Source organism: Lates calcarifer, linkage group LG24 (genome assembly GCF_001640805.2).
Source record: "Lates calcarifer isolate ASB-BC8 linkage group LG24, TLL_Latcal_v3, whole genome shotgun sequence".
Taxonomy (NCBI): Eukaryota; Metazoa; Chordata; class Actinopteri; family Centropomidae; genus Lates; species Lates calcarifer.
In genome coordinates, this window is record NC_066856.1 from 4,780,018 (window position 1) to 4,795,047 (window position 15,030).

General features: G+C 39.7%; 1 protein-coding gene across 1 annotated transcript in view; it reads left to right on the forward strand.

The window, feature by feature from the left end:
- Positions 1–202: 202 nt before the first annotated feature.
- The window catches only part of vstm2a (V-set and transmembrane domain containing 2A), a 64,396-nt gene continuing 49,568 nt past the window's right edge, over positions 203–15,030 (forward strand). Inside the window, exons 1-2 of the mRNA XM_018673618.2 lie at positions 203–741; positions 2,004–2,170. Coding sequence (XP_018529134.1) covers positions 663–741; positions 2,004–2,170 — 246 coding nt within the window. The 5' untranslated portion in view covers positions 203–662. The remainder of the gene's footprint in view (positions 742–2,003; positions 2,171–15,030) is intronic.

Below are 15,030 nucleotides of genomic sequence, written 5' to 3' on the forward strand. Positions count from 1 at the left end.
TTTATGTTTTAGACTTTAATGACTTTAGGGGGAGATTTCTGTTCTGTTTGTTTATGTTCTGTTAAGTAGCCTGGGTGTCAGGCCTTCAAAACACCTGACATTTCAAAAAGTGCAGCAGGTAAAACACACACACACACACACACACACCACATACACACAACGAACAAACTCCACATCCATGTCTACAAAACAATTTCAAAATAAAATCCCCTCATAATGATGCAAGCGTCTGCGTCGCAGAAATGCGCGGCGCATTTTTAAATCAAGCGGTCAAGGTGACAGTGAGGGGCCGGGTGAGGACTAGATTTGCAGAGGTGTGGAGTGTGTGGATGCCACAGTGATCCACTAGACTGACGTCTCTCCGGTAGCGCAGACGAAGACCGCAGCCCGGTTATTTTACAGACTTCAATACAGCCAAGCAGTCGACAGTCTCTCCTGCAGAGAGACATAGAGGAGGAGGGAAAAAAAAAGAACTTCAGCAACGGCAAGCTGTGGTTTTGCAGCATGTTCCACCTTCGGCAATCTCCGTTTAAACACACTCGCTCAGCAACTGTTTGATTTTGCTGGTGTGTAGGCTATTTTTTTTTTTTTTTTGTTTGGGAAAGATTCGTCTTTTTCCCCCCTTCGGCTGATGTAAAAAAATCTCCCCTCTCTTTATTGGAATGATGTGGACCTCTCATGATACTGTTGGATTTGTTTTCTTAGCCGGATTTTGTGTGCAATTCGGATTCTCCTTTGAAGGTAAGAATCACATATTTTCTTCGGTCTATCTCGGTGTCATCGTGTCGGGCTTGCTGCCCTGCATGATGGAAGCTGCTCGGTCGGAGAAAGTGTTAAAAGTGCGCAGCCTTTCTGGAAAAGCAAAGGAGGGTGTTTGGAGGAAAACAGGACATGTTTGAAGTGAGATGGATTGTAATAAGCACAGAAAGAGAAAAGCAAGCTCGCGATTAAAATGAAGAGGGTTGCCTTTTTTTTTTGGTACTGGTGATGACGAATAAATGCAACTGGTGATTCTTTGAAATCAAGTCATTTGGCATCATATAGAGGAACAAGCGGCTGCTTTTTCCGTTCATTTTCTCCCTTGATAGAAAACTGATTCTGGCCATAAAAGAAATAACTTCTTTTTAGAGTCGCTTTGCATGAAAAGTGACCGATCAGGTGGAGATTTCGGCACCACGGAGAGCTGCTGCATGCGGCTGTCCGTGGTCCTGAAAGCGACAGTCCAGAGCCTATCTGCCCTGCTTCATCTGAGATTACTTTCAAACTGTCTCTGCTCTTCTTCGTCCTTAAAGCTGCATTTCCAAAGCACCGAGAAACGCACACAACCCGTTAAACAGTCTTAGAAGGGCTTTGGTTTCTCATACAAAATGTAAATGATGGTTTGGCATGAAAGTTTGCATGCACGGGTATGCCACGCTTTTCCCTATCGTCGCCACCACTCTTCTCTAGGCTGTATTCTCATTTACCCTCCTTCAAACCAAACTCCTTTGTTATTTCTCGTGTTTTTCTTTCCCCTTTAAGCTTCCCTGTCTTTGCCCACATTCTGGTACAGTCAGGTTTTACTCAGTGGTTTAATAGACGTCTCATATAGCTGGACAACGGCCACATAATGATACAAAAGATGGAATGTGAAAGTAGGGAAAAAAAAAAAAAACTCCCATAAAAACATCCCGCTCTAAATTAAGTGGCTGAATAATGTGGCCATGGCGCGACTGTGCGTTATGTAAATTCCCGATGAAGACGCGTCAGTATCTGTGACATGGGAGGGGGGGGGGAGCCCCCGCCATCTCCTTCAATTAAGAAAAGAACGCACCTTTATCAAGCGCTTGGTTCCACTAACACACAGCTGCTGTGGCAGCGTTACCCGCTATGGTCATGACTGCAGCCACAAGCGAGACCATTAAAGTGATCATTCACTGGCATTTATTTGCGCCTATAGAAATCACACAAACTGTCCTCATCATATAACCCCCCCCCACCTCCTTCACTTCTCTCATCTGCAGGTCGCTTCACGGATCTGCCCTCCAACATGACGGTTAAAGAGGGACAAAACATAGAAATGGCGTGTGCTTTCCAGAGCGGAACCGCGTCTGTGTATTTGGAGATCCAGTGGTGGTTCGTGAAAGCACCGGAACCCACTGACAGCGAGGAGGACGTCGATGATGAGGAGGTACACAAGGGACCTTTTTTCTTTCTATCTTTCTATCTTTTTTCTTTTTTTTTTTCTTCCATCAGGAGCTGTGCGAGTTATGTTTAAAGCACACCCACTCATGAAGGGAATAAGGGCATCCAACATGTTTCCGCGCTATTACGCACAAGCACCTTATGTCATCAGCGTCGTGCTTGTGCAGAAGCCCTGAAGACGTTGTCGGGTACTCATGCTAGAACTTTTTACTTGCCTACTTCCTTGCAAGAAAAAGTATGTTATAACCTTCAGATATCTTCAGCTGCTACCTTGAGGAGATTAAAAAAAAAAAAAACCTCATGCGCATTTAGCTGGTATAAACTTCTTTTTCTTAAACTCATCTGAATGTTAAAATACCTCCAAATGATTGGAAACCACTGTTGGAGTTTCATCTACACAGACACAGACATTTTTTAAATTAGAAAAGACTATTTAGGCTTATAATATCCATCATTTTTCTCCTAATCTGGGATGTGCAACTTCATCCTTTTCATACTTGATTTGATGGTTTTGGATTGGATATCCCTTCTTCCCCTCAAACAGTTAAACTAATCCCTCCACACACTGAGCAGGGAGCATGAAGAAGGGAACAAAAAAAAATAGGAACATTAATCAAGGACCACTATGAAAAAAGAAAAAAAGAAAAAATGAGCTCGTTCTGGATATTAATTACACGATAAATGAAGTAAATGAGCCTGACTATTCATGAATGGATAAAAAGTGGCTGAATCAATACAGCCAAAGCATATTCTTGTATATTGCCTCATTAAACAGTGCATTGGAAGCTCTTTGGCATTTTGTTATGTATTGCTGCTGCATTACTGCTGGTTATGACAGCTTCCCTCGCCCCAAATAATGATCGGCTGCTTAGTGGATGAAAGTGACTATATGTGTTTACTGCATTCAAATGGATGGAAATGACTTGCTTACATATTGTATGGCAGGTAGCTGCATGTCAAGATTTGGAAGGGTTGGTTTATTGTCGTGACAGGCATCAAACGGTGCTCTTTCTATTTCTGTGACAAAGAGATATGTATGTGTGTGTGTGTGTGTGTGTGTGTGTGACAGGGGGGTGGTTGGATATCCATGTGGCTTTAATTATTGTTCCATTGTTGCTCAGCTCTCATAGTGGCATCGGCCAGGCTTTGATGTGGGTTTGATCCCACGTGACTCTTGGATGTTGGGCTGAAGTGGTCTATTGATGCAGACATCACATTGTTACCCACATTTCTTATCACGGAGGGTTGTTTGAAATGAAAGCTGCTCTGTGTGCATGTGTGTGTATGTGTGTGTGTTTGTCCTGCAGCGCTGCAGTTTGAATGGGAACAGAGTCAAGACTGTGTGAGCGTGAGATGCTGCTTGGGAACCAGCTGGTCTCCTGGAAATTTAGAGGAAATGATCGTGATGTCTTAGAATGCAAATACATATGCAAATATAAGTTGCACACATGAAAAGTGTAGCTGGAAGTTGTTGGAACTTTGAAAGGATGACATGAAAAGAGAAACGCTGAGACAAAACAGACAGCAGTTTCACACTGAAAGTACAGAGGAAGGAAAGTAAGAGTCGGGTAGACGGGTGGGTGGTTACTTCAACTCTCAATGACCCAGGATCAGTTCTCAACTTTACTAGTATTCTGCTATGAGACTATAATTTTTTTTTCAAATGTATTTTTTGAATATTTTTGAATATTTTTACAACTTTTTAGTCATATCACAGACAAAGAAAAACATCTAAGCATTACAAAACTGTGACATCTACACCCATACCCAGCCATATCCACACGTAGAATAGATGAAGAAACTGATATACAGCACACAAAGAGAGGGGAAAATATATAAAATTATAAGCTATCCCATATATCCCATTGTTATTCTCATTGCATTTTACACATGGATCCATTGACATGTCTATGAGATGTCTTGACAGAGCACCCTGCACAACATAGTTGAAAAGTAACCAGTATCCCTATATTAAAATGCAGTGTCAATCTAAAAAAGTACAGTGCAATACAGTCTATTTTGTTGTTTTCAAGAAATAAACATTAATAAACAACATAAAACAGTCATGACATGGATTCTGTATATCTAAAAGAAAACAACATTTCCAAGCCCCTTCATGTCTGTTATTTTCCCACATGCAGCAGGGTGCTCAATTCAGTCAACCAGGATTTAAACTGCTGTGTAAGGAGTCTTTATTCCAAAGCATTAGAATTCATGTATTAGCTATTATCATTCCACACCGAACTGCTATGATCTTTAAGTCACAATCTGCTATTTTCGGCAACCAACCTCAGACTGTAGTTTCTTGATCTGAGGTTAATTCCAATCCAAATTTAAGTCTGAGTGAATGAAATCAAGGAATTAAGTTACAGTACCTTATCTTTAGGACAGTACTGAATCTGAACAAAGTTAAAACCCTTTAACCCTTGACAACTAATTTTCAACAAATAGTCCTTTGAAAAGATGTTCAGGGAATCAAGATGAATCTAAAAACTACAGTAAAAAGACTACAAGATACAAGATACATTAGTGCTCTTCAGACAGACCCTCTAATCTCTGCTTTTTCTTGTAAATATTGAATTATTTCAGCACAACAGGGAAAATCATCACTCTGACCAGGTATTAACCAATAGAAATATTGTACAGACATCACTTCATCTTAAAGGATAGGAGTGGTATTATTTACTATTTTTTCTTATTCCCAACAACTACAGTGAAAAGACCAAACCCAAGAAAGTCTGTCTCTCAATGCTCTCTGATCTTTCCCTATCTCTGATCTTTCCCTATCTGCCTTAAGACCATTAGTTGATGCGAATCTTTGAAAATGTCTAACAAATATGTTGTTTCATTTTTAAATAAGTCTCAGTAATTTCTTAATCCAGCTGAGCACTGTGTACCAAGCATGATTCAAACAGAAAGAAGTAGTGCAGTTTATAGGGACTATTTTCAGTGGCGGATTGACACACATTTGACACACTGAGGCAAAAATAAATAAACTGCAGTGTGTGTGTTAATGGTCATGAAGGAACATGCCACTCAGTGCAACAGTGTGGCTTATTGATGTGTTTAACAGCTAGACGACAACAGCGCTCTTTGGTGCAGAGGAATAACAAATGAATACTTGTTAGTGATTCTGCACATGGGATTTGCTGACAACAACAAACATATCAGGTCAATCAATCTGTAGTTTATGTGATTTGGAGATAAAACATGCAAAAAAATACTGGCACGGTCCTTTCAGTTGGCTATACCTAACTGTTTCCAACGTACTTTTTCTTTACATGATGACTATAAGACAATGGTTTCTCAAATTTGTGCTGTTTTCCCAAAGTAATATTTGTATTGAGTTAAATAGTGTCTATAAGGTTCATGTGGCAATGCTCGTGTTCATTTCATGAAATTCTATGAGACTGCAGTGGACGTGGATTAGACAAGGAGAAAAAAAACATCAAACATGTCAATAGAGAAAGCTGCTGTTTGGCTACAGATTTCAAAACAAGTGGTAAATGATTCTCCTCTCAGATTATAAATGACATGCTGCCAGTTCATAATTATGCACAAACACAGACAGACAGAAACAAAATATTCACACCTCCATGACAAAGAGGAGTCATGCTGCTGACGGGATTTGCTACACTTGTGATGTTGTTGATTCAAGTCAAAGAGTAAAGAAACACAGAGAGGAGGAGAGTGATGGCGGAGCACAAGTGTGAGCCAAACATTTGCTGTAACAGAACATGAGCAGATTGCTGTGGTAGTGCTGGGTCATTCGTCTGTATGGCACTTTGGATGCAGTTTTTTAGCTGCAAATTGAGCCTGTGAGGGCCACGATTACACATGATCATGTTGTGCTGTTATTCTTTGGATGGTCTGTTTTTGGCATTTTTGATTTCAATATGCATGGGCTTAAAGGTAGCTCTAAAAGAAACAAGGTGTATAATTTATGGATTTGAGGATGAATTTTTAAGTTATGAGCGGGAGAGGCATTTTGTTGGAGGGCTTATGTAGCACTTCTGTCATTTAAAACGGCATGCGTGTCACATTTATGCATGTCACATTTATTTTTAAATGTAGGGTACATTTTTGAAGTCAACTGTCCAAGATGACAGTAATGAGCTGAATGAGGACTAGAGTAAGAGATGTAGTGTGTCATACTGATCCGACGGAGCCCTGTCTCTGCAGGACTAGAAAATAGTCTACTTGTTCTGAATGTTCTAGATCTGTTTTTGGTAAAACCCAGGAAGACAGTGATCCAAGTTCAATAATGCATTTCATAATAAATTAGAAAAAATAGTAAACAGCTCTTCTCCAGCACAGCATTTTTAGTCACCAACTGTCTTGTCTTCATCAGGCTAATGTCTGAGGTTGTTTTTGGTTATTGATCAGTCATGTGATTTATAGATCAGTGGATTCTAGTCTTTTAAGTACAGCTGCATGTGCCTGTGACCCCAACTCCTGTGTCCTAGAAATTACATTTGTATATCACTATGTGTTTTGTTAAATATGCTTTGAAGGAAATGTAATTAAATTGTGTAGGGTGGAGGTTGAGTTGATGGTGGGCATACAGAATTCAGGACTTTGACACTGGAGATAGAGTGTCATGTCAAGAGCTCTGTGTGTGGTTACATTCAGGCAGCAAAAAAACCTTTGTTCAGTTTAGGGAAATGTCATGATTTTGGTTGAATATTGAAAAAGTAAAGACATCCTGTCTTGTGTCCAAAAGCATTGTTGACTTTTTCAGTGTTGAAACAAGACCACCATCTTTCTCTAACATTGACCAAGTGCTGTGCCTGCCTGTGCATAACCTTAAAAAGACGACTTGTGCTGTAATTACTATGAGTGGATTTTGTAAAGAAAACAACTAAATCGATTCCAGTGAAAGTTTTGCTGATATGTTTAACATCAACATTCAACAGACTTCCAGTTATAGTGAGAAAAAAGCTATCCTATCCTATCCTATTAAATGTCTTGTGACCACTCAGATATATCTTTAGACCACTGGCATGGCTTCCGACCCCAAGGTTGGAAGCCAAATACAATATTTTGTTCAAGCTCTGATCTCATCACTCCCCACAAGCACAAGAAAACACCATGTTCAGCATGGCAGAGAGTCCCTCTGGGGGATAGACAGACTCAAAGCCTACAGGTAGTACGGCTTCTAAAAGAACATAAAATTGTTAGTTTATTTTGTTCTTATTTTTGTTTTTCTTTTTTGTAGCTCTATCTAACTCATTGGTTATAATTTCTCTTTTTGTTTTGATATTTTCTGTTAAAGTAGCCTACCATGTTAGTGTAATGCTGATTAGCAGCCGACTTGAAAGTCTGCCATGATAAACAGAGTAGTTATGACCAGAAATTGTAAATCACCTAATGCTGGCCCATCTATTCAGCTGATCTAACCACCACGTATCAGTCAAATCTGTAGTTACTCTTGTTAATATCATACATAAAAGCCAGAGGTGGAAACATAATGTGCTTTCTCTGGTGGAGGTAATAAATACACCAACAGTGAATAAGTATATCCCGAGGCTGTGAATTTCTGCTTTGCTGCTCTGGCCTCCATCATAGAACCAGAAAGCATAGACAGAACAGAACACAGCCTCCTGGGTGATGGTAATAACTGAAAGGTATGTCACACATGGTGGACAAAAGGCCTCATTCCCATGTATTTCAATTTAGAAAGACATTAGTGAATTCCCTTTTTTGTTTTTAAACCGTAAATCCCTCTTATTCTGAAGAGGTGGATTCGATTCTTCTTGGGGTTTGATCTCTCTTTTTTATCCAGCTAATCCGGCCACTGTTGTTTGCCATAAGATCAATTTATTGAGTAAATCTTTACAACCCTGTCCACTGGTAATTCTATTTGGTGTGGGATTATGTCTGGATATAAGGGGAAAAAAGAAAAGCTGAGTTATATCTTTGAAGGTAACTGTTCTGATCCTCTCAGCCAGTGCTCAGTGAGTTTGCATTCATGTATTTATATTCCTGCTTAGGTTCAGAATAAATACATGAAAAATAAAAACAGTTTAGAATCAATTTAATGCTCTCTGTGAGTGGAAACAAAATCTTTGCATATCTGGAGTATCAGAAAGGCTACACCTTGACGGTATGAATTTCGAGGGTGGATCAAGCAAAGGCACAAAGAATCAGAGATGATGCTGGAGACTCGACGCAGATGTGTGCTGTTTAAAAATTCATACTGCATTTCATTCCTCAAATACCGCCTGGAGTGCATGAATGGCTAGGCTACTGCTGGATTCAAGTGTGGATTTACCTGACCTGGGATATGTTAAAAGGTGGTGTGATGTGTCTGTAGAAGTGAGATGAATTAAAAAAGGTAAGCGGACATGATGCAAGGCTTTCCCCGGCTGGGCCTCCGAGTGAAAATAGGGATCAGCTGAGGCCTGCGGTCAGAATACAAACGACCATTACATAAAACATCCACCGGTGCACTTTGACCAAAATGCACTCAAGCCACAGCAAGCTTTACCTCTCTTAACAAGTGAGTTTATAAATCCAGTGGGTGTAACAGCAAGGAAGCATAAAATCCATTGGCTGCCGTGCTCTCTGAGTGACCTTACTGTCTGCCTCTCTGCCCCTCCATCAATGCCTGACTGCAGCTTGTGCATCCTCCTCCAACACTCTCACTGAGATAACTGCACCGGGAGTCAATATGATGCACCAGGCGCAGTCCTGGTAACTGCTCTCATCAGCTTGGTCACCCCGCTATGCACACACGTCTGTAATGATTGTAATGGTTTCCAAATTGTCTGTGGTGAACATGAGTTCTCCACAGGAGGATGCTGTGTGTGTGAGCATGCACTGACACATGAGAAAGCCTGCTGCTTTCATTTTCAAGTAGTGGACTGTGGACTGCTCAGTCAGGCTCCACTACAGTCATCAGTCATGGAAAGAAGGCTTCCATTGAAATCACTGAAAGCTGCTGCATCACTGCATTGGTGCAATGACCTTGCATTGTATTGCACCAGTGTTACATTCTCACAAATTCTCTTGGAGAATCAGCTTTAGTGCTCACACACACACTGGTTCATACTGGTTTCAGCTTCAAGCGCATTGGTTCCTACTGAAGATATCTGACATCCAACTGAAACCACAAGTCTCTCAGTCTTCCCTTTTTCCAGACAATGTAAACAAATCAATGACAGACAGTGTTGTATGCACAGTGGTACTGAAGAATATAGGGCACAACATTTTGCAAAGACTGATCCAGACTAACTGATTGTTGGCATTTGATAAGGTATAAAAGGAACTGTATGTACACCATATGTGTTGCTATATGAGCATTAACAGTTGTTTACCTCCCTGTCTAGAAGAAACAGTGCAAGTTCAGCATTTAAAGTTTATTCATTTACTTGACAAAAGAGGGGAAAAGGAACAACAATGTTAACTCTTGTTTTGTTTTTAGTTCTATCACAATTTCTCCTCCACTGAAGTTAGTATGCTAACCAGCTAGCCCCAGCCCAGCTGACCTGTCTCATCACTTTCTGATAGCGAGTCACTGTAGCACAGTCTGTCCTGGAGAAGTAGCACTGCTGAGAGGGACTTGGCTAACAACAATTATCACCAAGTTTAGTAGATGTTTCTCATGCAGGAAGAAATTGGGGTGTTTGTTCGGGACTATTTTATTGTGGATTAATCCACATTTGGGATGTAGTGATTATTTCTGGCATCAGGATAGCTTATGTGAGACTGAATCAAAAAACAACAGTGTGTGTTCATGCCAACAACTCGCTGATGTGTTTTTAATAGTTTTGGAGAATGGTGGAGCTCTAAGGCACAGATGAATAAGATATATCAGGCTTTAGATGCACACACAATACTTGTATAGGGTACATTCAGTGTTGGTTTTAGTCTACTCATTTGTTACCAATAACAAATTAATATTACCAGGCTTATGCTTTAAGAGGAAAAATAACTAAAGTCACATTTTGTCTTAGTGAATGGCCACTAATGGACAAAAGCAACATTGTAGAGAGGTTATGCCAAGGTTTTTTAGTTAGAGGGCATTTATTCTCTCATAATGGCAGCAGATTGAGCACTATGGAATATGATTGACTGTTCTGGTGTCAGATAGAATGACGGACGAAGCTCTGTCAGCCGATTCAACATTATCTCTGGGGAAAAAAAAAAAAAAAATCCACAGCTATACCTCTCCCCATATTGATAGATCTGATTCAGATGCCTGTTTGCTTTTCTCTTCTTTGAAAATCAAGGCGCTGGAATGACTCATTGGTCTGTCATGCAATACAAACATAATGCGTTTTGAAATGCCAAGGTCAGAAAAGGTTTTTTTTTTTTCTTCCTTTCACAGATTTTAACTGTGCCCAGATTTTTTACAGTTTTAATTTGGTCTGCCTTTTATGTTCTGCCTTTTATGCTGTTATTACAGTATTTCCTGCAATTTCCGTGTTTTTTTTGTCTGCAACATGGCCTGCTCTCGCATGAAGATGAGGCCCTTAGTGTTTTTAAAAAGGTGTCGTAAATTGGGGCACCCCCGTAGCCGAATAGTTGGGGCGTGTACCACATGGGCCTAAGTGCCCTGAGCAGCTGGTCCCCGGATTAACTCCCGGTCTGGCCGGACCTTTACTGCGTGTCATTCCCTCACTCTCTCTCCCTGTTTCCTGTCTCCTCTCCACTGTCCTGTCAAAATAAAGGTGAAAAGCCCAAAAAATAACTTTAAAAAAAAAAAGGTTTTGTAAATAAAACTCATTTAGAAAAGCATATGCACACATTCAAATCAGTAAATAAGGCTAATAAATAATGCTGCCGTATTAATCTCTGAAAGCCGTGTTGCTCTCCTCCTCTGAATTCTCATTTCTGAAGTGCCAGTAAAACCCTGATGTGGATCTTTAGATGGCTCTGTTGTTGGATTCAGGGCAACTTCAGCTGTGTCGAGTCAATTCATGTGCTGTGGAAGAATGAGATAATGGAGGGAGGGATGAAGGGATGGGCAGATGGAAAAAACATATGGGAGGTATGATGCAATAAGGATACTGGATACCTCTGGGGAAATATCTGGAAGAGATTCATACGTGCATGCAGAGCAAATCCTCATTTACTGTCCCGTGTGTATCTACACAGCTCTGTATATTGGCCAGATTATATCACATGAACACAGTTGACTCACAAAGCAGGGACTTGATGTCTAATTGAAGCAAGCTGTTTGTGCTTCTTGCACATGATGACAGAGAGCTAACAAAGGCTAGTTGGTAGAAACTACTATAACTATTAGGCTAGTCTGGACACCTGCTTCATCTGCATAACTGTTAAAGGTCTGAAGCTGAATAGTATTTCTCTTCTTTCCTGGCCCATTAATCACCTCAAAGAAGCACATACACACAACATTACTGTTCATTTTGGGATTTTGTTTCTGGTGACCCACTGAAGTTCAATATTCATTCATGCTGCTAAACGCCCTGTTTAGGGTCCCTAGAACTTTGAAAACAGTAAAGATGTGTGTGTGCAAAAACAACATGTCAAGCTAAGAGAAGCTCTAGAGTGCAGTGATAATTCTCTGTGGGTTAGACACTATGAGTGAGACTTTAATATCACATGTGATCTGAACTGGGAGTAAAATGGAAACAGTAATTATTGCAGCTGTAAATATCAACAAACAAGACTATGAAAATCATCAGTGAATCAGTGAGATCTTCCAGGACCAGTTTAGAACATTGAATGTAGAAGCTTTTATGAGTAAAAGCATAAATGCATCATTGAGAGCCAAATGTGACCAATATAGACATTTTTTGAACTGAAACTGTCAAGAACTCCAAAAAATAAAAATCTTAACCTCACTTAAAAGCCGTGCCTACAAATATAATCGATTTAGAAAAATCACATAAAAGTCAGTGCTCATCAATCACTGCTGCTCTCACATGTCTATACATTCAGTACAGCCAATAGTATTTACCAGCAGCTTCCCCATAATCCACCATATTCCTTTTGGTGCTTTAATCAGTGGCAGATAATGACCAGTGATGGCAGAAAAAGGGCTTGTATACATCACAATGGGACAGGAAATTAAACATGGATTAGGGAGATGGTTTATCTTTGCTGTTTGATAGTAGAGGCAGATTATAATACATGCGTAATGACGAAGGTGTTATGGTTTGCTGTGACTTTAACACCAAGGAAATCAGCTTATACACACTGCCTATTTTCTTCATGTTGATATGAATGCACAAGCTTTATTTTATATCTTTTATTGCTGAAACGGCAGTGAGGATTACGAAATGAAAACAGGACTTGCTGCTGCTGCCGCCTGATGTGATGCATGTATTCATTCAAACTATCAGCGCTTCACTTTTACAGTGGGCAATGTTTTATCACTGGCATTTTCAACCCCCACCCAGGCAATCTGTGGACTTGTTTAAAATGGATTTTCAGTCCCGCCAGTGGGAAATCTGAACACACACCTGAACCACACACACTGCTATTCTTCTTGATTGGACACAGACTCGTTATTTTCGATGAAGCGTGGCATTATATTTGTTCCTCTCGAACACAAGGGTGCAGAATCTGCTCTCACAGATATGTGGTCGTAAACAGAAAAGTCACTTTATTGCTTTTGATGTCAGCCCCTAGTAACCGCCTTGCAGCCGCTCCACGACCAGACAAGAGGGGCGGTTGATCTCATATCGGCCTTTTTCTAACAACAGCTGCAGATAATTCAATCAGCGGATCCTCTGCTGTCACTGTTCTTCTTGACCCCTGTGTTACACTGTCACCGAAAGGAAACTGAACCCATTTGGTGTCACAACAGCAGCTGTCAGACTCAGGGAAGTACTTTTCAAATTGAATCTGAGGCTTCTCCAAATGCCTGCAGATGATGCCTTTGATGTCAGCTCTGTTGGAATACTTTTCCATTGTTGGAGACGTTGCCAAGTTGCACCCCTTCCTTTTCTCTGTCACTCTGTGCTGCAGTACCTGACGCTGGGATGTATTTTTCGTTTATTTGCACAAGTCTTGCTGTGCACGTCCATAGAGTCTGGAAGAAAACAGTGTCTGATTGGCATCATGTAGGGGTAAGTATCTCTCCCTCTTGGATGATTCAATACATACTGGAATACTTGATCCAAGGTCAGAAACACTACAGACAGATTTGTAACAATATGATATACTGCAAGTCAAAGCTAAATAATTAGAAAAGATAAATATTCTTTCACTATCTGTTTTCATTTTCTTTCTTCTTTTTTTTTTACATATAAACCCAGGCAGTTACATGCTTGGTAATGTTTTCACAAATGCTCATAATTTTCACTGAAATCCTGCCAACTGAGTACTGCTTCTCCTGGTTTTAGCCTCATTATCATCAATGTGAATTGTGTTTTTTTTTTTTTTTTTTTTTTTTTTACAACAATTCTATAAGGGATACAGTACTTAATAAATAAAACAGGTTATGTATACAGTTAATGCCATCAACCAGAAAAGGTGTGCTATGGAACTACTATTGGCTTTAACCCTAGTTTGTGCCTACTAGCATTCAGTTCATTCAGGTCACAGAGGTGAGTTCAGTTCCTCAAAAAGATAAAAAAAAACAGTAATGTTTAAAAAACTCAGAGGGTAATTCGAAAACACTTACCACTTTTCTGACAAAAACGTTCCTTTTTATTCAGAAATAAATGCGCAGCTGGGGAAAGTAATTTAAAAATCTATTTTTTTTATCATTCAATGGATGGAATATTATTTCATTCAGATGGTTTGAAGAGTCTGAAAATACCCTCCGAACAACTGTAACTGGTTTTAAATGACCTTCTGGCTTTTTCAAAAGTTGCAGGTTAATTGTCTTTCAGAGACACTGAAAAGTAATTCAGTAGGTAAGGTAAGGAAACTTTACTGTCAACACACACACACACACACACACACACACATATACGATAGTGTTTTATGTTCTACAAGCTGCAAATGCAATGTAGAGCTTTAGGCAGCACAGAAATGTTTGAGTCTAACATTTCTTTCAGTGGCAAAATCAGGAGGCAGAATTCTTGAAGAATGTTGTGATTGTAGCTCCAGGCTCCGAGAGAAGGGACAGGTTGTACATAGTACATACTTTTTTTTTTTTTTTGTAGTCTTATTGATTTTTATCAAATTCCACATAGAATTTAGGTGGGTGTATATATGTAGCTGTATCTTTGACTGCTGCATGTGTGTAATTTTCATATACGTATAAGCTAATCTCTAAATTCTTTGCTTCTTGCCATTTAATCTTGTGTCATGGATATCAAACACAGGACTGACTCTTCTTCTTTGTCAGTGGTAAAAAATAGATTCACATAATCAACACTGTGTTCTCTAAAGGATACATAAACAATGAATCATAGGGGGGGGGGATGCTGCTGCAGTGATCTGGACTATACCATACTGGATTGAAGCAATCTGCATTTGGCCATATTCAACTCTATATTTTAACTAACCATCATAACGATTAAGTTTGTAAACTGTGCTGCTGTATTTTAAGACATGTCTTATTGTGTGTGATGGACATAATAAGGTCTAAATGTGTCTGATATAAACTTTAAAGCATGTTAGATTGTACGAATGCCTGATGAATCATATTGAATCAAATATGCTGTATGGAATATTCCAACAATACCACAGTACAAAAGGGCCAGTTAGACAGTTGGGAGGTTGTTTGGTCTGTCCTTCCAAGGATCCATTAGTTTCCATTCAATTCATCCTGAGCTTGGAAAATCTGCTTTCAGACACACTCCTGCATTTTTGTGTAATAATTTCCCACAGATCTTGAAGCTTGATGCTCCGGTGCCCTTGAGGAATTTCAAAGAACTCATTAAAAACATGATTAATCTTAGCTGTGATGAAATTAAT